At 46.6% G+C, this 21,729-nt stretch overlaps 2 protein-coding genes and 1 long non-coding RNA gene across 10 annotated transcripts in view; 2 read left to right on the top strand and 1 right to left on the bottom strand.

The window, feature by feature from the left end:
- Positions 1-3,394, top strand: part of CSGALNACT2 (chondroitin sulfate N-acetylgalactosaminyltransferase 2) — a 44,155-nt gene extending 40,761 nt beyond the window's left edge. For all 4 annotated transcript variants that reach the window (XM_047702027.1, XM_047702028.1, XM_047702035.1 and 1 more), the window contains one exon: positions 450-3,394. In XM_047702027.1, coding sequence (XP_047557983.1) covers positions 450-742 — 293 coding nt within the window. In that variant the 3' untranslated portion in view covers positions 743-3,394. The remainder of the gene's footprint in view (positions 1-449) is intronic.
- Positions 3,395-6,014: 2,620 nt separating this feature from the next.
- LOC125084560 (uncharacterized) lies at positions 6,015-11,304 on the top strand. 2 transcript variants are annotated; one of them, XR_007122643.1, is made up of 5 exons: positions 6,015-7,847; positions 8,173-8,266; positions 8,989-9,208; positions 10,686-10,862; positions 11,096-11,304. It is a non-coding gene; the product is annotated as an uncharacterized LOC125084560 (long non-coding RNA). The 2 variants fall into 2 exon arrangements; XR_007122642.1 differs by lacking the exon at positions 6,015-7,847 and having other exon boundaries at positions 7,917-8,266.
- The window catches only part of RASGEF1A (RasGEF domain family member 1A), an 85,803-nt gene continuing 71,790 nt past the window's right edge, over positions 7,717-21,729 (bottom strand). For 2 of the 4 annotated variants that reach the window (XM_047702038.1, XM_047702036.1), the window contains exons 3-11: positions 19,820-19,942; positions 17,965-18,102; positions 16,800-17,021; positions 16,137-16,211; positions 15,687-15,779; positions 15,112-15,214; positions 14,945-15,024; positions 13,985-14,176; positions 10,289-13,104 (exon numbers count right to left, since the gene is read on the bottom strand). In XM_047702038.1, coding sequence (XP_047557994.1) covers positions 12,865-13,104; positions 13,985-14,176; positions 14,945-15,024; positions 15,112-15,214; positions 15,687-15,779; positions 16,137-16,211; positions 16,800-17,021; positions 17,965-18,102; positions 19,820-19,942 — 1,266 coding nt within the window. In that variant the 3' untranslated portion in view covers positions 10,289-12,864. Of the gene's footprint in view, positions 7,922-10,288; positions 13,105-13,984; positions 14,177-14,944; positions 15,025-15,111; positions 15,215-15,686; positions 15,780-16,136; positions 16,212-16,799; positions 17,022-17,964; positions 18,103-19,819; positions 19,943-21,729 lie in introns of those variants that run through there. The other 2 variants (XM_047702039.1, XM_047702037.1) reach the window with 2 other exon arrangements.

The following is a 21,729-nucleotide window of genomic DNA, read 5'->3' as shown; positions in this document are numbered from 1 at the left end:
TGACTTTAAATCACCTGTGTGTCCATTCTCAAATGTGGATGTTCAGACTAGCCATTTCTTCTGTTTTCCACGCTGGAAAGTTGTCTGTGACCCAGAAAAACTTGTATCTCAAAGGATAACTGTATTAATTACAATATTAATAGTGCTGAAATTATGGATAATTTCTATTTCCTTCTACTTTGACTTTCTCTAGATTTTCTATATAACTTAGACATTTACAAAGCATTCTTAAATATTTAATCTTATTTTGATACTCTGAACAACAGGCTTGAGCTCCTAGATCTCAGCTTCTAGCTGGACTTCCAAACCAGAATGTCAGTCCTCTATATCAGATATCTTTGGGCTGTACTGTGCCATCTCATTTGAAGCAGAACATCTTAATTCTTATCAGGGTTGACTGTGCTCTGGCTGTCAGACATTTACCTATAGTGCCAATTTTCATCCTGCAGGTGGATTTGACATGGAAGTAAAAGGTTGGGGTGGAGAAGATGTTCATCTTTATCGAAAATACTTACATGGTGACCTGATTGTGATTCGGACTCCAGTTCCTGGCCTTTTCCACCTCTGGCATGAGAAACGCTGTGCTGATGAGTTGACTCCTGAGCAGTACCGTATGTGCATCCAGTCCAAAGCCATGAACGAGGCCTCTCACTCGCACCTGGGAATGCTGGTCTTCAGGGAGGAGATAGAGACGCATCTTCACAAACAGGCATACAGGACAAATAGCGAAGCTGTCGGTTAACATAATCACTGGCACATTAGTCTGAACCACAAACCAGCACTATTTATTTAGCCTTAATTCCAATTCCAGATGCAGTGCCTCTTTCAGAGAAGACATGCCTATCTTTTGTGTTCTTTCTGATATTACTTTACTTAAGCAGTTTAACTTGTTATGAGAAGAAAAAATCAAGTGTTTCAGTGCAAAGCCTGTTTTGTGGGCATACCATACTATGGAATCGCTGACAAATCAAAATCTGGTGTTTGCCCCAAAAGTAGTTTTGAGTTAGTTTCTACCCTATACCCATGTTCTAATGTGCCCTGGTTGCATATGGGTTGAGGGTTGGAATGTGTTGTGCTCATGGTAGGTCAGGAGCATCCAGCTCCTGCAGAGAGGAAAGAGTAATATTTGATGCAGTGTGTAGACAAGGGTTCTTCCCCTGCTGACCACCAAGTCAACTTGCTTTTAAATTAAGATCTTTAGTCAGTTGCCTGAAGAATTCTTTTTCATTGAAGCGGAGGATGACTAAATGATACATCTGAAATTCACAATCAATCAAAAGAAATAAAAACCCCTTAAACTCAATGTTGCTTAGCTCCCTGAATGTGTTTTTAAATAAATGAATGATAGTAGAAAATACTTTAGCTTAGAATCTATGACTTGATTAAAACTGTAATGTGTTGTTATCAGGATTAGTAGTCAACATTGTTATAAATTGTTTTAAACAAACAAATAAAATGGAAATGTCTTTAATAGAACATTTAATTATGTTGGAGCATAGGGCACTAATGATATCTGGGAACATCAGTTTACATGAGCCAGGGTGCTATCGGGGCCTTCTTGTAGTGATTCAGAATAGATGAGCATAGCATGGTGTTGCGTGTTTTTTGCTTTGCATTGTCTTATTTAGCATGAATCCATATGTATTTATTATCCTTCTTTTTACAATATGTTAACAAAAGCTACATCTCTTTTTATAATATTATGATACTTTGAGTTGAGTTTCACTGAAGGGAGAAAAAAAACAGTTTAATGAGGTTTACCATAAAATTATACTGACTTGAGAAAAGAGGTGAAGGAGAAAGTCTGAATAGAAATCCAAATTACAGAATATTTTAGAGAAATCTATTGTCTGCAGATAGAATAACATTTTAATTGAGGTATAAATTATGTTAATGAGACAAGATGAATAAGAAGTTATATTCAGATAGGACTGTACTATGTTATTTATCACACATGGATCTTTTACCATACGGTCCATTGCTAGATCTAGAAATTGGAGATATGGTGAAAGGCATGCACAGATTTTGAAACTTTGGTTTTTAAAAGGGACCTATATTGTATCCTTTCTATTTGTATATAAACCCCTGAGAATTCACAGAAGAAAAATCTACTCTTTTTACTCAGTGAATCATTATCACCTAAAGTATAAATCCCAAATTTCTTGGTGCTACATGAATTCACTTTACAGTAATTCTTAATAAATTATTTGTACAAGTTTTAAGTTGGGTAGCATTTAGGCTTTTTTAAGATGTGTAAAATGTTCTCTGCAGAATTATTAAGGCCAATATCTCTTTTTATATACAATTATTTATTATGAAGACCAGTGAGTGTAGGTATTTAAAGTGAGAGAACCTAATTATTTGCAAAGGTAAGTTGCAGCTTGTTTTTTTGACAGAATCAAATGACTTTACCTTAGTGAGCTTTTAATTTAAAGATAGAAACTAAGTGATGGAAACAGTATATGCTATGTTTTTGACATTAAATGGTACCAATAAAGTATTTTATTACCAAAAGCTAAATGAAAATGTGATAAGTAATTTCTCTCCGTTACAAAATACCATAAATATGAAAAAGGATAAAAGATGTAATTGTGTACTTTAAAGAATAATAAAGCAAACAGCTACCCAGATTAAGATAACATTATCAGTGAAAGGCCTTTATGGCCCCCTTCTTGATCACACACCCTCACTCTCTGTAATAGTAACCATTCTGATTTCTGTGATAATTTTTCATTTGTTTTTCTTAGTTTTCCCAACTGTTATGTACCTCTACCCAAAAGACTATGTAGTTTTGCCTGTTTCTAAATTTATTTGCATATTATTTCATTATCTATTCTCTAACTTTCATTCAGTATTATATTTTTGAGGTTCATTCATATTAGTCTCAAAATTCATTTTTATTACTGACTAGTATTCCACTGTATGAATATACTAAATATTCAGTAATTTTATTTTTTTATAGCTATTTGGGTCGTTCATAGTTTGTTGTTTGCTTTTGCTATCAGAACCCGTATTGTCATGAATACTGCTTTACATGTCTCTTATAAGTGTACAAGAGTTTCTCTAGGAATAATGATGCTGGGTCATCATTTGTGTGTACATTCAGTTTCCTTTCCAAAATGGACCATCTCCAGCACTGTGGGAGAGTTCATTTTGCATCCTTGGCAACACTTAATTTTGTCAGGTTTATTAATTCTTGCTAATCTAATAGACCTTAGGCATGAATTGTAGTTATAGTTTGCATTTCGGTCCTCTTGCCTATTATTATCAGTTCTTAAGAATTTTTCACATATTCTGGATACCAATTCTTGTTGGTTGAGTATCTTTTCCCAGAACGTGGCTTGTCTTTTCCGATTCTTGGTGGTACTTTTTTATTAATAAAAATTGACTCTAATGGGACTATTTTTTTTCCTTTATGTATTCTACTTTTTATTATTGGCTTATGACCTCATATTAAGGAAAGATAACTTAAAGCTATTGTTCTGTATTGTCTTCTGAATACCTCATCTATAGCTTTTCCTAGTTAGGTCTTTAACCTAACTGGAGGAGCTTTTTGTGTATGACACAAGCTAAGGATTGCATTACACTTTTTTCCACCATCACCTTACAATATAGTCCATATTTTACCTGCAGAACCAGTCTCATCCATCAGATGTCCAAATGCACAGGTCTGATTCTGAGCTCTCATCTGTTCAATTAGGCTTTCTGTCCATCACCATACCTTACATCATGGTCTAAATTACTTTAGCTTAATACAAGTCAGTATCTCTGAGAGCTAGTCCACTTGCCTTATTCTTAAAGATTGTCATGGTTCTTTGTAGCCCTGGCACTTTGACATAAATTTTTGAATAAGCTAGTTAAATTTCACAAAACTTTCATGAATTTGATTGGAATCTCATTGAATCTATAAGACCACTTTGGGGAAAATTTACATCTTTATGATACAGAGTCTCCCAATCCTTGAACATGACATGTTTGTTTAGGTCTTTATTGTCTTTAAATTTTATACTTTTTCACACAGTGGTTTTACATGTATTACTTTATAGATTTTTCCCTACATACTTTGCATTTTATATGCCATTATAACTGTCTTTTTTTTTTAATATTTTACTGGTATTTAAAAGTCCAATTACTTTTGGGTTCAGCAGCCTTGCCAAAATGCTTAATTCTGGTAATGTATTTCTAGTTTCTGTTGTATGTTTTCTGTTATGCAGTCATATATCTATGAGTAGTGAAAATTTTGTTTCCAGTTTTTATATCTTTATTTTTCTTGTCTTACTGTGTTTGTTGGGATTTTATTATGCAGTGTTGACTAGAAGTGATAATAGTGGAGTTCCTGCCCATGTTTCTGATTTCAAGGGGAACATTCTCAGTGTTTCATCAGTAAGTATGGTATTTGCTGGAAGTGTTTTTATAAATACCTTTTATCAAGTTAAAGAAGATTACTTAGTGAGTTTTTATCATGCTTGAGAGCATTTATCAAATACTTTTACTGTATCTGTTGAGATGATCATATGATTTTTTTCCATCTTTGATATATTAAATTGAGTTAATCAGCTTTCTGAAGTTTCTTGCATTCATAGGGTAAACTCCAGTCTTTCATGATGTATTATTATACATTGCAGGATTTGGGGTGTGTGTGTGTGTGTGTGCGCACACACGCACACACTTCATTTGCATATCTGTATATATTCATGTGGGTGGGTATGTGTGTATGTATATATATTTCAGGTGTTTTTTCATCCGTGTTCATGAGTAAGAATGCCCCCTTCTTATGTTTGTTGGGCTTTTTTTTAATTAAGGTTATACTAGCCTGTAAAGTACATTACAGGTATTCTTTCTTACTGTTTCTAAAGAAGTTTTGTAAGACTGGAATTACTTCTTTCTTGAATATTTGGCAGAACTACCTGAAAGCCACCTGACTGTGATGTTTTCTAAATGGGAAGATTTCTGATCACCAGTTCAATTTACTTAATGATTGTAGAACTGTTAAGATTTTCTACTTCTTTAAAGTCAGTTTTGGAGCACCTGGATGGCACATTGGTAAGCATCGGACTCTTGGTTTCAGCTCAGGTCATGATCTCAGGGTCATGAGATTGAGCCCAGATTCGGGCTCTGCTTAGCATGGAGTCTGCTTGAGATTCTCCCTCTCCTTCTGCCCCTCCTACTCTTGCTCATTCTCTCTCACTCTCTCTTTCCAAAAGAAATAAACCTTTTTTTAAAAAAGTCCATTTTGACTGAGTTATTTAAGATGTGATCTAGGAATTTATGGTGATTAATTTGAAAATTTAGATGAAATATACAAAGTTGTTTATAATATCCTCTAGTTATCTCTAATATGTACAGGATCTATAGTGAATAGCCTTTTCTTTCATTCCTGGTATTGTTTATTTATGCCTTTTGTTTTTCCTGCATTAACCTTGTGGGAGGCTGGCCAGTTTTTTCAGTCCTTGTAAATAACTGATTCCTACCAGCCCCATTTGAGGGATCCAGTTGTGTCACATTGTCCCAGCACAGTATTTTCAGTGCTCTTTAATCTCTGTTGAGTGTGTACAGTTATTTCATTTTGGTTTTATTAGTTTAGTTTATCACTAGGGAAATGATATTAATTATCTTTTCATATGCTTATTGGCCATTTGAGTATCTTCTTTTTTTTTTTTTTTAAAGATTTTATTTATTTATTTGACAGAGAGAAATCACAAGTAAGCAGAGAGGCAGGCAGAGAGAGAGGAGGAAGCAGGCTCCCTGCTGAGCAGAAAGCCCGATGTGGGGCTCAAACCCAGGACTTGGGATCATGACCTGAGCCGAAGGCAGCAGCTTAACCCACTGAGCCACCCAGGCGCCCCTGAGTATCTTCTTTTGTGAAATGCCTAGTAAATTTTTTTTTGCTTTTTTAATTGCCCTTTATTTAAAGATTTTATTTATTTGACAGAGAAAGCACAAGCAGGGGGAGAAGCAGGCTTCCTGCTGAGCAAAGAGCCAAATGTGGGGCTCAATCCCAGAACACTGGGATCATGACCTGAGCTGAAGGCAGATGCTTAACCAACTGAGCCACCCAGGCACTCTTTCATTGCCTTTTTTAAAATTGATAGGATTTCCTTCAGTATTCTGGATATGAGTCTTTTGTCAGATTTATGTATTGCAAATATTTTCCCCTAGGCAGGGGACTATTCATTCTCTTAATGGTATCTGTTAGTAAACAAAAACTCTTAATTTTAATAATGTCCATTTTATTATTTTCTTTCTTTTATGGCTAATGATTTTGGTATCCCAATTTAAGAAACCTTTGTCTAAAGTAACTTTGACAAAGCAAACTTTATCCAAAGTAAAGAAGAAATTTTCGTATTTTCTTTTAGATGCTTTATTGCATAAGATTGCCTATAACCTCCCTTTCTCATCTTTGTTGAGCCTTTCATACTTAGATCTATGATGCATCTGGAAATAATTTTTGTATATAGTGTATGAGTCAACCTTTAGAATCTCTTTTAGTGAAGGTCTGCTGACAGCAAACTCCATTTGGTTTGTAAGTATCTTTGTCTTATTTAAAAAATATTTTTTGAAGGGTATAGAATTCTGGGTTGGGAATTTTATTTAGCACTTTGAGGTTATTCTACTGTTTTTTTGGCTTCAGTTATTTCCCTTGTGAAGTAAACTGTCAGCTTAACAGTTGATACTCCTTTAAAAGTGATCACCCTTGTTCCCATGGTTGCCTTCAGGATCTCCTCTTTATTTCTCTTCTGTGTCACTATGATATGTCTGTGTGCTGGGGTTTTTTTTTTTCTTTTTTTCTAATCCTGCTTGAGATTCTTTGGGTTCCTTGGATTATTCTTTTATCAATTTTGAAAGATTTTCAGCTATTATATTTTGATTGTCTCTATCATTCTTTCTTTCAAAAGCTCTGAGAACATGTTAGACCTGTTGTTGTGTCCACCATGCCCTTTGTTTCTTAACCCATTTCATATTTTCCAGTCTTTTCCCACTGTGTTATACTCTAGTAATTTCTTCAGAATTATAACCAAACAAATTTGGGGAAGAGCCTTTATTTGGTTCTTCAAGAAATGAAAATGAATTTTAAAAAATCCAACAGGTGGATTAAACAGACACATCTAATAAGGAGAGACTTTTTAAACTAGAATCTCAGAATGTTTGCTTTTGCTGGCTAACTTAGAGATAGTACCCATAGTTCAGAGCCACATTTTCAGCTTATCGTTTTTTTGACCAATGTGATGTTTGCTGCAAAACTTAAATTCACTGACTTGTGGCTACAAATTATCAGTGGTAAATTTTCCCAACCTCCATTCAGTGCCAAGGTTCAAAACAGGCAGTTTTCTTTAATCCCTTTAATGGGTTTGGGGGAGAAGCATTTTATTGCAAGTTCGCTGTTATGGTGAAGGGTCGTTCTTTAGGATGTCAGCTTTATGGGCTGGGGCCTCCTATTTGACCCCTCTTCTTGAATATGCCCTGAACTTTCTTCTCTATCCCCATGTAGACTTGAAAACGGAAGCTCATAATCCTTGCCCTCAAGGCAAAAGCTGGCTTCAGAGTTTCCTTCAACCTGTCTGGGGTTTTGCTTGGATATTTACATTTTGCGTAACTTTAGCAGCTGATTTCCACAGGCAAGCACTTAGTCTAATGCTGCCAGAAATAGGTGCCTAACTTTCTCATATATTTTTTTAAGATTTTATTTTTAAGTAATTTCTACACCCACTGTGGGGCTCAAACTCAGAATCCCAAGACCAAGAGTCACATGCTCCACCAGCTGAGTCAGCCAGGTGCCCAATTTTCTTATATTCCTGACAACACTGTTTCCTCAACATTGTTGCTGAAGATCCATACCTAAGTTTAAGGTATGTTATGATAGATAATTGGGCAAGGAGGGATGGCAGCCCTTCACCTTCTTCACAGTATCATGACTTACTTTCTGGGAATAAAAAGAGAAATTGTGTTGGTATGATACAAGGTTACTAGCCTATATGTGGGTAGTAGATTTTTCATTTAGAAAGTAGTTTGAATCCCAAATTTGTGGGAATTTTTTCCATATATGTTTATATACCTGTTAAATTTAACACTTTAAGTGGATCATTGGTAATGTTGGACTGTATTTGTATTGACCAGGACTTCAGTTGTTCCTTTGAGAAAATCAGTTATAATTCTTTGTTTTACTTTTCCCAGGAGATTCTGCTTTCTGCAGGAGAAGTGGGGTTCAATCTTATCAGGGGTGCCGCTGCTAATTCCCAGCTAACACTGACTGCTTCTTATGAACCAGGTACTGCACTTTCTGCCATGTATCATTACAACAACCCCATGAAACAGAGTATTGTAACTTCCTTTTAGTTATGAGAAAATGGAGGCTTTTAAAAGGGTAAACATTTCCCAGGATACCCAGCTTGGAACAGGAAACTAGGACTCAAATCCAAATAGTTCAGCTTCAGATTCCTTTGCTCTTAATGCTTATCCTGTCTTGCCTCCCTGGAGAACATGACACATACTTTATGTACAGGTGTAGTGGTATATATTTCACAAATAATCTAGTTTTGTCATATAAGTCTCTATGGCCTTAGGAGAGATCCTTAGCTTATTTCCTGTCATAGCTGAAACTGTAACATAGATTTTTGTTCCTGAAATACCTGTGTGAAGTGAAAGGTAGTATTCAGTCATCATATGGTGGTGTTAGGAGCTGCACACCATGCTAGTTGCTGGCCACACAGCTACACAAGTGGCTCCTACACAGAATGCCAAGAGTAAGGGTAAGACAGATGCCAGTGGTATGATGTGAGAGAACAGGTAGGGCCCAGAGCACAGAGCACTATTCACCAGGGAAGCTGTAAGGAGACTCTGGAAGAATGTGCATGCGGGCAGGACCACAGTGTTTTAGAGGAGGTGCAGTGTGCCTGCGAAGCTGACTGCACCTGGGAGAAGTGGGTTATGAGGATCAGCAGGAGAGCTTCGAAAACGTGGTAATTTCCCACCCCCATGTTTCCCTTTTAGCGAGCCTGCAGTGGGGCCCTGAGAAGAGTTCTAGCAAGTTTCCAGCGCTGCTGACACTGCTGTCAAATAGCCACAACTTGAGAAGCACTGCCTTGGAGGGACTCGCCCACAGGTGAAGGTCAGCACCATAGCTAGCCTGGTGAGCTCAGCACCCACTCCCAGCCCAAGCTCCATGGCAAAGGCACACACCAAATGATGGCCTGCGCCTTCTTCAGCTGAGGTAGGTAGAAACTTTCAAAAATAACTTTACCAGGAAATTAAGAATTCCATTGAATTATAAAGACTTAAAAAATGTTATCATTTACCCAAAACCCATTTAGGCATCCTCATAGATGTCTCTTTTGCTCCATAAACACCTAAGCACCTTTTGTGCGCTGTCCACTCCACAAGCCACTGGAAGGGCAGCAGGTGACAAAGCTCCACCAGCCTAACCTTCTGTCCAGTAAGGTGGCCACTAGCTATTTACCCTAAATAAAATTAGAAATTCTGTTCCTCGGTTGCATTTTCACATTTCACACTTCAGTGCTCAGTACCTGTCTGTTACCAGCAGCAGTGCAGATACAGAGCACTCCAGCACAAAGAGTTTTCTGATGGGCAGTGCTGGTCCAGTGGGTATAACGGACACTGACCGCATTTACAGAGGCACTGAGTTAGCTCTAAGGGAGCAGGGTGATGTTCATGAGCTATAGAGTAGAGCTCATGCAGCCTGAGCATTGTTGACAGAGTGGCTGTGGGACAGGCTGGAGAGGAACGGGTAAGGGTTTGCCTTCCAGTCTAATGTCTCCGTTCTCTTCCTTCAATTCCACAGACTGATGTGTCCCTTTCCACAAATTCCTTTCATTAGTGTTCTTAAATGTGACTCAGCACAACAGAAAGCACCATCTAGAACTGCATTCTGCAGACTGTTCTGCAGAAAGATGTCCAGAGGTGTCCCCAACTTCCCTTGCCCCAGGAGAGACCCAGTGCCCATGGGCACTGACAGTTCTGATCAGTCCTGCAGTAAAGGAGCCTTTACAATCTTATTTACGTTAGATTTCCCAATTTACAGGGCCATGTGATACAATCAGCTTGTGATACAGTTTTGGATCTCAGTTTGAGGAAAGCAGACTAGAACATGCGTCTTGTATGCTTTGTCTTATTTTGCATTATTTATTTGAAAAGCCCTTTGTCAGAATGTGTTGTGTAGATGAGAATTCCTTGCTTATTCCTTGAAAGGCCATGGAGGACCTAGACATCCCCACCTCCTGCCACCTCCTGATGGCCTCGCCAGCTACGCGCAGAGAGCAGGCAGGCAAGGGGAGCAACATATTCTTTTATTGATGCAAGTAGGTCCAGTCACACCAACAACTGACATCCTGCGTTATGGTACAGCTTTGTACTCAGAGTTCATCTCATAATACCAAAACATCATAGGGTGTGTATCAAACTGGGAAAATAAAGTAGCAAACACAGACACTGTATCAGGTAGGTACTAGAACTGATGACCCAGTGGAGCGCACATTGACATGAAAGCTCCTTAACGCAAGATGGAAAGTGTTCTAACATTGTATTCCAAATATATATTCTCGAGTTTTTAGCCTTTGTCTCAAATACATAAAGCAATATGTACTATCAAGATACAGTATGTACTATCTAGAATGTCAGAAAAGTGCGAAAACACTGTGACAATACAGTGTGAATATTCTTGCTCCACCCAGGGCTGAGGGCGCCATCAGCAGTGGATCGCGGAGCCACCCCTTCCTGAGGCCTCACCACCACATCTCCAGGCTCTCCTAGGAGCTTTGGGAATTAGCAGCTAACTGCCCCATCCTCACTCAAGCATCTCAGATTCAGGCTCCCCTGGGAGGAAGCCAGGCATGCGGAGAGCAATAAGGGTGCGTAGCTCCAAATCTGCCTGTGCAGAGTGAAAGCCCCACTGTGAGGGAGGGAGAGAGAGTCAGAGGGGATGGCCACCTCTGGCTTTTAAGGGACCAGGACTTGCCGTCCCACAGCCAGAGAGACAGAAAATGGAGTGTACTCCTCAAGTTTGGGTGTGAAAAATACCTCCAAATACTGGGCAGTTTTATGGGAGTGGGCTCCAGCAGTGTGGTCTAATTTTCTGTTTCAGATTCCATTAGAGGAGCCCCTTGACCTAGAGGAATGGAGAGGGCAGTCCACTAGAATACCAATTTGTGAGTTCTTTTTACTTTGTACTGGACTTTGAAGAACTGCTTTAAATGTCCCCATCCTTCAAGTCTACTTTGTATTCTCTTCATTACAGCTCAGTGTACCTGTCACAGCCTGGAAAACAGACAATTCCATCACACCCTCCCCCCCCCACCCCGATATTATTTTAGATTTTCTCTTTTCCTAAAATGTAGTTGAACAATTTGCCAGACATATTCCAACAGAAAATGTGCTGCCTGGTATCACCCTGCCCCTCCCCAACCCCCTAAATCCCTGATAAAGGAAAATGAAAATGTAAACTTTGGAAAGCCTGTGCTCAAGGTTTGCTTCTAGAAGTATGCAAATGAAGCCCCCTGGCCAGCCAAGCCCTTCCTGCTGGAACCTCTCTGGCCTAGGCTTTGAGAGCGGGCGTCTTGTCACCCAGGGCAGAGCTTTCCTGGCATTTCCCCGGCACTGGCTGCCTGAGGGCTAAAAGAATGGAGTGGGAGACCGGCCCTCCAGTACTCTCTAAGGCACTAACCCCGACATCAGAGACACTGGCTGGAAGGGCGTCCAAGCAGGCAGGGCTCACATTGGTTTTGGTTGGGTTTTTTTTTGTTTTTTTTTTTAATATTTTTTCATACGATGTTAATAATCAAAAGTAGAAAATAAAAATCTACATTTCATTAGAATAAGATGTTATCATGGATGCCATCTCCCATGATACTCTTTCCCACCCCTCCCGAATCAGGGCCCTGCCCTGTTATTTTAAAATAAATGACAAAAAAAAAAAAAAAAAGAAGAAGAAAGAAAACCTTGTAAGTGCCAAAGGTTGATGCATGAAATAATTACTTTTTTTTTTTTCATAAAAGTTATATACAAAATGGACCCCAACCAGTGAGGCCTCCTCATCTCAACCCTTATCGATCAAGATTCAAACTCGGTGCACGTGTGTGCTTCCTCCATCGTCTGCAGGCTGCATCCATGCCTTCAGGCTCTGTTAAGGAGAGTGGTCCTAGAGGTAGGCAGGGCACAAGGAAATGGTGAGGCAGTTGGCAGGCCCTTCCCCTGATCAGGCAGAGGGCAGGCCACACTACTTGGGGAGGGCCTGGATTCTAAGAACCAGTCATCAGGGGAAAGGTCAGGAACACTGAGACCCAAGCCCTCAGCCTCCCACCAACTGGCAGCCTGTGTGGAGTTACCCCTGGCTGCCTTTCAGAAGGGCATGTCCATCATGCTCCCCAGGCATGGTACTGGTCTCAAGGGCTCACAGGCCTATCCCTGGGGCTCTCTTACCTGAGAGTCTTCCAGCTATCTTTTTCCATGTGGTTTTCAGGACCTTCACTTTCAAAGGAGGCGATGAAGAGAGCTGAGAGATGAAAAGCCCCTCAGAACCCATGTCCACATGCAGTCAGTCTGCCTACCACACCAGTTATCCCTTACTTTCTAGGGGAGCAGCTGGGCCCAGGCAAAGACTGTGACCTCAGGTCTGAGCCTTATCACAGGTCTCTATTGGCTGGAGTTCCAGGCCCCATCAGAGCTGCCAGCTTCCTGCTTAGGGGCTGAGAAATTTCCTGGTTCTGTAGCATGAACCTAACCCTGTTCTGGCTCTCTCGGGTGGCTTCCAGAGCCCCATCTCTCCTTGTCCTCATCCTGTTGTCCACCCACAGCCCACCCTCATATACTCACCCCTATGGGCTGAGCTTCCCCTGTGTGGCATAGGGACTGTGATCAGGCCTGCTTCCCAGGGCAACCGCCTGAGGGCAGAGGCTCGGGATGTGGGGGAGTCAGAGTGACATGTACCAGGTGGAGAGGTGGGTGTGCTGCCACAGAGCACTGGGCCTCACCTTCCTCGCTGTAGATGGGTGCCGTGAGCAGGTAATTCTGAATCTTCTTGTCTTTCTCGAAGGGACACTCAACCTGAGTCCATGTCATGAATTCATGGATCTGTCTGGAGATCTCCCAAAATTTCTGAAGATACAGAAGACCAACTAGATGTTCATAGGTCACCTTAAGCTTGAAATCCTTTGTTAGGGCAAGGGATATAGGTTTTTGTTTCATTCTGCATCCCAGCAAGATGGGACAGTGACCCTACCCAGCTGACTTTGTGGCCACTGCAGCACCTGATGCAACATCAGAGCCAGTAAGTGACCCCAAGACCACTCTGTCCTGCCCTCCGCCTAGGTCATCAGGCTGCTGCAGGGTCTGTGCCTCCCTTGTGCAAGACCTGAGAAGGCCCCATGTGGAACTCCAGGCTGAGACAGATATGCCAGCCACACCCAGCAAGAGCACCACCAACCAGAATATGCCATGCTCTCACTCTTCAGGGCCATGTAGGGATCCTTAACCCCTTCCGATCCCTCACACTGGACAACCCCACTTCCCCTACACCTCCCCAATCACTTTTGTCCTGCTTTCTGCCCTTGGCCATCTACCCTTAGCTTCCATCTGGAAATCTGCTACCTCCAAGGAGCCCTGCTCAAGTCCCTTCTTGCCTAATGCTTTCCTTACTCCCAAACCCTCAGGAGTAGCCCCTTCTCTGTCTCCTTGTTGAGCTCAGTATTGGGACCAGGGTCCTGGGTAAATACAAATTCCCTGTGGCTCCAAGCCTTATTACCAGATCATCCTCCCAGAAGGATTAGGGACACCCTTGTACCTCACAAACAGCACACACAACCCACCCTGGAGCTTTCAGTCCTAAAGGCCTTTCTTTGATAGCGCCACTGCCTTGCAGCTCTAGTGGGACAGACAAATTCTGCCTGCCTTAGGATAAGACTGAGGGTCTGTCCTGCCTTGTGGTGGGACAGTCTGTCCCCCCCATCCCTGAGGATCACAAGGGGGCTAAGCTCACCTTGAAGTTAACATGCCCGTTGGGAAGGTGGTTGGTATGGATTTTGTGCAAGAAGTAAATGTCCTTAACAAAAAGGTTGAACACAGGGATAACAATCTTCTCTCGGCTGCTGTTGGCCATCTGGGACCTTTGCGTGGCCCCCTGCAGGGCGGTACGGTAGTTGCAGAAGTTGCTGGAGGGGTCCATGTGGTGCTGTGGGCAGACAGGAAGACGGGGTGGGCGGTGTTCTCCCTGCCCCTGTGACTTGCTCAGAATGCTCCTTTGCAGAGTGGAAAACAGTGATGGGAAGGCCCTTCCCCACTGGGCAGCCCTGGATGGTCATCAGAAGAGGCCCCTTTTCTAGGAGTGGGCACCTGGCTCAGTCCAGGGTTTGAGTCTAAGCATCAGCAGGAGAATTTTAGAGAAGTCTCACAGTTCACACACACGAACACACGCATATACCCACCTCTTCCCTACCTCTCCCCTGCCCTTCTGAGCCTGAGTCTCACCTTCTTTCTTTCAAAACCTTGCTTTGTCCCTCTACTTGGACACACCTCCCAAAGCTGACAACTTCCACGAGACATTTACAGAAAGTGGCTTCTGTGATCAGAAATCGGGGAAGGCTATGAGTGAACCTGCCTGTCTACTCTTGGGCCACCCAGATGATCCAGGACCATAGGAATTCAAGCCAGGAAAAGGCCAGTCAGCTTAACATCACCCAGCACAGGGCTCATGGGCACACTTTTGTCAAACTATTTCCTAAACACTCTCCAGAACTTGCTTTAGGCCATGCCAGTGCTGACTAAAGTCCCAAGGGCCAAGGAGGGCTTCAGCTACCTACCTCCTAGAGCAGCCAGGCCAGCTCAACATGCCCCCCTACACCAGATGGCACTGTGCTCAGTGGGTTCTGAGCAAGGGGGCAGAGCATGATGTAGGTCCACCCCTCTGCAGGCCAATGCAGGATGAGGCTGAGGTGCCTACCTCTAAGACGTCAAACTTGGCTGTCTTGACTTTGGACCACGTTTTCTTCAGCCTCGCCACAGGACTGAGGTTCATGCCAGCTGCAGGGAACAGCAGGTAGGGTCAGGGCGGGGGTAGGCAGGCCATGCAGAAGCTGGACAGGAAGCCCCTGGGGCCTGGACACTCACAGATGATGGCCATCATGGAGTTGAAATTCCCGATGTTGAAGCACTCCCGGGCCACATCAATAAAGAACTCTAGCATGCGGGTCCGGTGCTTCTTCTTCACCACCTTGAGAGCAGCCAGACAGCCTCAGGGTGAGCCCACCACAGGAGCGTCCCCTCCACCACCCGCCCCTGAATGGCAGCCTGGAGAGGAGCTACTCTGGGCCCTCAGAGTTCTCCCAACCCACGGCTGGGGAGGTGCTCGTGAGCTGCAGAGGTAGGAATGCAGCTGTGGCATTTTCGATGTTGGGCAGAGGGGCAGGAAAGCAGTTCGAGAGGATGGGGGGCCCCAGATGAACTCAAAGACCATGCTGGTGCACTCCATGGACGGCTCTCTCACAATCACTGTGAGGGTGGCCAGAGGGCGGGGGGTGGGGGGGTTGGGGATGGAGTAACAGGGATGTTGGTGGGCCTGGCAATGGAGGCTTCAGTCTCCACTTTCATCATCTAAGGAATACAGAAGTCAGAGCCTCAGGTAGCCCCGTGGGTTCGGAGAAGTAACAGTGCCACCCCACCCACAGGGGCCATGCAGCGCTTACCCGGCACACCTCGGTGGCCACTAGCATGCTAAGGCAGTTGAACCAGTTGTCATAGGCCTCCAGGCTATAGGTCTTGGTCAGGTCCCCTCGGCACTGGAGGAACACAGCAGGTCACAGGGAGCCTGAGGACACTGCCAGCAGGTGCTGCCCTAGTCCTACCCCCCCCCAGAAATGAGCAGGAGCCATGGCCAAAAGAGACAGAAGGTGACGGTGGGGTATAGACAACTGGACAGGTCCAGGTTTCCCAGGATGCCCCCCTCCTCGGGCTCCTGGGAGCAGTGGCCCCCTTCTAGTGTGTATCACCCTGCACTGCTGTCTGCTGACCCCCTGGGGCAGGCACCAGGCCAGACCCATATCCACTTGGTTGTGAGACTGCCCTTCCCTGCACGGGGTATATACAGGTACCAGGCCCACCCTAAGGCCACCCCAGAGCCCACAGCAGCCCCTTACCCTGTGCTTGTCCCGAGAGTCCATGTGGCTGACAATCTGCATCAGGTCCTCAGGGTGAATGCTGCTGACCCTCTCCTAGGATGGGCAAGGAGACAGCACAGGAGAGTGACAAGCCTGCCATTCTTGCGCAGGCCCCACAGTAAAGGTATAGGCCACGTTCAGAGGAGCAGTCAGGACCTTGCAGGTGTGTGCCATGGCACCCAGCCAGTGGGTAGGCCCTGCCGGCCTCTCCCCACCAAATGTACCCCCCCCACACACACACACACGGGGGTCTGAAAGACACTGTCCTGAGAGGGGAAGAAACGGCTTCATGTGAGTGAGGCAGAAGCCTTGGGGCAGCGGCTGAAAGGTGCAGGGTACCTTCCCAGCCCACAGCATAGGTAAGATGAGGGGACAGGGTGGGGGAAACTGGCTCCCCCCAATAATCCCTTCACCTCCTGGGCCAGTCCTCCATCCTGGGGCCCCTGTACAGGGTTGCTGGGATCCTGGGGACCCAGAAGCAGTGGTTGGACCTAGCAAGTAAACTTCACCCAACACCCCAGTCTGACCAGCAGTGGAGGCCCTGCAGCAGTTTTCAAAAAGATGCTGGGGGGGTCCAGTGGCCTTGAGTGAGCATTGGTGAATACACCCCCGCCCCAGGCAGGGCCCCACTGCAGCACTGACCAGCTCAATGTGAGTCAGCTGCTGGGCCAGCACCAGAGGGTCACAGCACACGCCCAGGATGTCCTTCTGAGTGGCTGGCGGCTTAGCCTTGAGGACAGACCCTTTGTCCATGGCTGGTGAGCGGAGCTTCTCCCGCAGCTCCTGAAGCTGGTTTCGGGCAGCCAGGGACAGCAGCAGGCTCTGTGTCATTTGGGCAATGGCCTTCTTCACTGTGCCATTCTCCTGTGGGGGGAGGGGACAATGAAGGTGCTGGTGTGGGCTGGGAAGACCACCATCTCTCCCAAGGAACCCATCTCCTCTCTAAGGATACACCTAACTTTTTTTTAAGATTTTTTAAAGATTTTATCCATTTATTTGACAGACACAGAGAGAGAACAGGGAGTGGGAGAGGGAGAAGCAGGCTTCCTGCTGTGCAGAGAACCCAATGTGAGGCTCCATCCCAGGACCCTGGGATCATGACCTGCACCAAAGACTGATGCTTAACCTGCTGAGCCACCCAGGCACCCTGATATGCCTAACTTTGAACCCACGTCCCTACTCAAACCTGCCATGAGCATTTGGGCCTTTCAGGACAGAATGAAATACAGCATGAGCTCCTCTTATCCTGGAGGGTGGCTCAGCCAGCTAGCCTGTGGGGTGGGCCTCTGGGTCTGAAAGCCATGGCTTTCCCAGGGGCGTCCACCTGAGCTACTACTTTTGGCCTTCCCACAGCAGAGGGGGTGAGGGGGGGCACAGCAGGGAAGAGAGGATCTGGAAGAGCTTCCTCCATGACTAGGAACCTTCAGTCCCTGGGCGGGAGCAGCCCTGGCTGTGCCCAGAGTTCTCCCTTGGGCTTTCCAAGCCCTCCAGCCAGACAGAAGCTGCTGAGCACAGAGAGCACCTCCCAGGTTTCCTGTCTCCACAGAAGGCCAGGAGTGAGCTGGGGGCCAGAAATGCAGACAGGCTCTTAGAACCTCTTACTAGGCTCCCACTGCACTCACCCCAAACCCAGAACATTTTGTGAGGACGGACACAAAGAGAGCCACCCAGCAGTCATCTTGGAACAGTGACAGCACAGAAGACCACATACAGAGCTGTCCCTGAAGACCCACCCTTCTGTGAGGGTAAACCCCCTCCCCCAATCATATACCCAAGAAGATCTGCCAGAGTCCAAGGAAGACCTCACCTCATCACACTGTGTGACCCGGTGGGTGATGGCTTTCAGTTCGGCCATGGCCTTCTCATCCTGGAAGTCATAGGGGAAAGCCTCTGTCCACTCCTTTAACAGCTGTACAATCTTGGCTGAGAAGGATTTCAGCTTGGCCTGGGGCAGCGGGACATAGAGTAAAGTCACCTCCCAGAGCAAGCAAGAAGATGACAAGTGATACAAACCTCCCCATCTCCCCCCACCCCCAATTACTGCCTGCATGACCTGCCCTCCCCTGCATTGGGGTGAGGTTGTTAGGCAGGGCATCCCCCACCCTGTCCACCTATGGTTTTCTTATAACTGCTGTTTCATATTCCCCTTAGTTCAGCTCTCTTTCACTTAAATCCATTTTCAAAAAAATGTGTCCTTTCTCCATGACATGGTAAACTAGTTTCCTTTGCTATAATTAGAAGTTACCCATTTAAAACACAAGAACCAAGTAAAATTATTAAAAACGAGAGTCTCTCGCCTGTCCCCTCTCAGTTGAAAGCAGGTTAACAAGTGCTAGGAAGGGGCGTAGACACTCAGAGGCATCTCTCTCCTGACTAGATGTCATTAAAGATGGGCGGGCCCCCTGCTGTTGCCCTGGGTCCACACATGTAAGGCCTGAGGTGGGTGTCCCAAAGGCTTGGGGCTGTCCCAGCTGGTCCTCAGTGCCCAGCCCCACACTGTCCCACTGAAATGACCACATGTGCCCACACCCCTTCTGTGCCCACCATGGTACCTCCTCAGCACTGACCAGCTCCCTGCCTGCCTGTACTTGCCCGACCTGGATGGTTCTTGCGGCCCTGTGGGCCTCTAGCAACTCATCCCCCACATCTTTTTGCCCACATCTGCCCCAGGATTGTGGCATCCAGGAGGCCTTGAGGACACTTCCCCCAGATGACCACAGCACCCCACACTCAGGAGCTAGAGCCTTGAACTCAGTGGCCCTACAGTGCATGTCACCATGAACTGGCAGGCTCACCCCAGGCTCCTCTCACGCTTCTGCTGTCCCCACACTGATCTAACACCTATAATTTCCTCTCCCCGCCCACCCCACTTGGCCTTATTTCCACCTGTCTCTCCAGGAGCCTTTCCTAATCCTGTGCGATCAGTGCCTGTTTTTTTGCACCCTGGGATGGCCTTCTCTAATGAGGAGACAGTTCAGAGGCCTGTGCTGCAAACCCACAGGGACAGGAGGCCTGGCCTGGTGGAGGGAAGGTAGAGGACAAAGTCATCAGCAAATGGGGGCAGGATGTACTCTGCTGCAGGCCAGACTTGGCCCTGCCGGTTCTTGGGCTGCATGCCTACCACCCCGTCTCCTGGGCTTCTAAAAGCCTCCTCTGAAGCACATGCCTCAGCTATCCTGGCCACCCAAAGCCTGCCTCAGTCAGAAGAGACAACAGGGGCAAAGAGCCCTATTGAAGTCATTGAAACCACTGTGAGCAGGAGTCAGCCTGTGAGTGCTACCAACTGACACCCACCCACAGAGCGTGGCTTTTCTACCAGTTGGAGGAGGCCCGACGCTGACCAGGATTCCTGGCATGCTGTTGGCTATGGCCCTTTCCTGGAAAGAGGTGTGAGTGCCCCCCAGGTACAGTTACTTTCCGCATCCCATGAAGAGTGCTTGGCTCTGTGTGCTCCCTATGCCCCATGGTGAGCCAAGCCCTGGGGTGCCAAGGGATGCCAAGGGGGCCAGACACAAGCCAACCTTGCCCAGATCGGGAAGGCCCTCGGCTCGGCTCAGCCAGACCTGTCCTGCCAGCTGGCTCCGAACACGCTTCTCTCCCAAGTGTGAGCAAGGTGGGAGCTGGGGGCACAGAGACAGGTAGCCCCCATCAGCACCCGTTACCTTCTCAGACCCTGTCTCCAGCTGTTGCCTCTGCTCCAGACAGATCTGCCCCACACGGGCCAGCAGGTCATGAGGAGGGATGAAGACCCGGGAGCTCAAGAGAAATGTAAAGATGTATGTCCTCTAAAGAAAAGAGACAAGGAGAGAGAATGAAGACTAGGTCAGGCCTGGTGTGACCCCCCGCCACCCAAGTATGGTCAGAGCCTGTCCCGCCACCTCCCAGGCCCAGCAGCACCAGCCTGCAGCCACGCCTTCCCCTGTGTGGTTCACTGCACCTTGAATCCCCTTCCTTTTCTCTCACTGCTACCCAAGTCCTGCCCCCCCAACCCCAACCCTGGCAAGGCACAGATCAAATCCCACTTCCTGGAGGCTTCCCCTGACAAGCTCAGCCCCCAGCAGCCCTGCTCTAAGATTTTACCCCACCCTCTGTCCTACCCCACGATGGGAGAGAACACCCAAGCTTGGATGTTGGTGGGATTCTCCCAACCTGTGTGAGCCTATAGCCCAGTCCACACTGCTCCCAGCGCCAGGCTCCAAGCGTGCATTCTCCAGATTGTCACCGACCTTGCCAGTCGGGGGAAGGGTGGGCCATCTTGGAGCCGGCACCCAGCAATAGGGGACTGTCACTAGCCGAACTGTGGACCTTATCTCCCCCTGGCACACCAAGGCTCCTCTGTCCCACATCCTGTGCCCTTGTCACTGGGCCATGTAATACACGTTCTGAGGGGTCCATGATCTGAACTAAAAGGGAGCAGGGCCCAGGTTTTTCTGAAGCATTTTGTCTGACACCAGTCAGCACCTGTGAGCTGGGGCTCCACATCGGCCCGGCCTACAGACAGGTTGGACTTGGGAGGAGAGAAGCTTCTTGGAACTTTCCTGGGGATTCTACCCCTACATGGCTGCTGCAGGCTGGGGGGCCTGCCACCCTTCACCCCCACTCTGGGCCCAAAGGGGCAGGTCTTCTTCATGACAGTCCAAAGCAGGCTGGGCCATGTTTGCTGAGAGCACAGGTCTTGTGGGACAAGACTCGGGACTCAGAAGCTCAGGCCCTCATGCAGCCTTCAGAGGCCGCTGGAGAAAACTCTCCTGGGAACAGCAGAGGTTCCTCTAACCTCCCCCCTATACACAACACATCGCATGTCCTGTCCCCAGGCTGTGCAGCGTGGGTGCTCAGAGATCCCAGCTCGTCAGTGGCCCCCTCCCAAACAGATGGCTCAGACGTGTGATGATAGTCACCCAAACATCACACCTGGGAGTTCTTAGCCAAGGCAAGAAGGGCACACAGGGAGGAGCCCTGCATTTCCGAGGAGCACAGAGACCTGCTGGCGTGCTCGCATCCCCAGCTGCACACATACATGGGGCAGAGGCAGCCGGGGAAGGCTAGGGGAAATCCAGGAACTTGGCAGATGAGCTGGCACCCCGCCGGGCTCCCCACCCCTACCCTTTTGCTCCACCAGCCCTTTACAGTCTCCTGGGAAGCAGGCTGTGACCCCGGGACAGAGTGTTTGGGTGACAGCAGAGCTGGGGTTGGAGGGGCCAGCCCCTGGGAGGTTGGTACCCTGCCCCAGGCTTCTTCAGGGCCTCAAGGCCTCTCTCCTGGCCCTGCCACCTGGCCCTCAGCTGCCAGGTCTGCACCACCAATACCAGCCCCGTCTAGCTCTGGGAGGGTTTTCAAGTGGGATGGAGTGGACAGAACCCCTGGAGAGAGGTGGGAGGCGTGACATGTTGGGGCCGTGGGACAGGAACACCTGGAAGCAGAGTTGGCCCCAGCACCATTAGATACAAGCTGGAGAGTGGAGGGGGGACACGCCCTCCCCAACCTCCCGGGCAACAGTGTCTGACTTGCCAAGGCCAGTGAGCACAGTTCTGCCCTCAGGAGGGAGGTGGCAGGCAGCCTTTGCAGCTTGACC

This window comes from Lutra lutra, chromosome 14 (assembly GCF_902655055.1).
Source record: "Lutra lutra chromosome 14, mLutLut1.2, whole genome shotgun sequence".
NCBI lineage: Eukaryota > Metazoa > Chordata > Mammalia > Carnivora > Mustelidae > Lutra > Lutra lutra.
The sequence above is the reverse complement of the archived record's forward strand: the minus strand, read 5'-3'. Positions and strand labels throughout refer to the sequence as shown.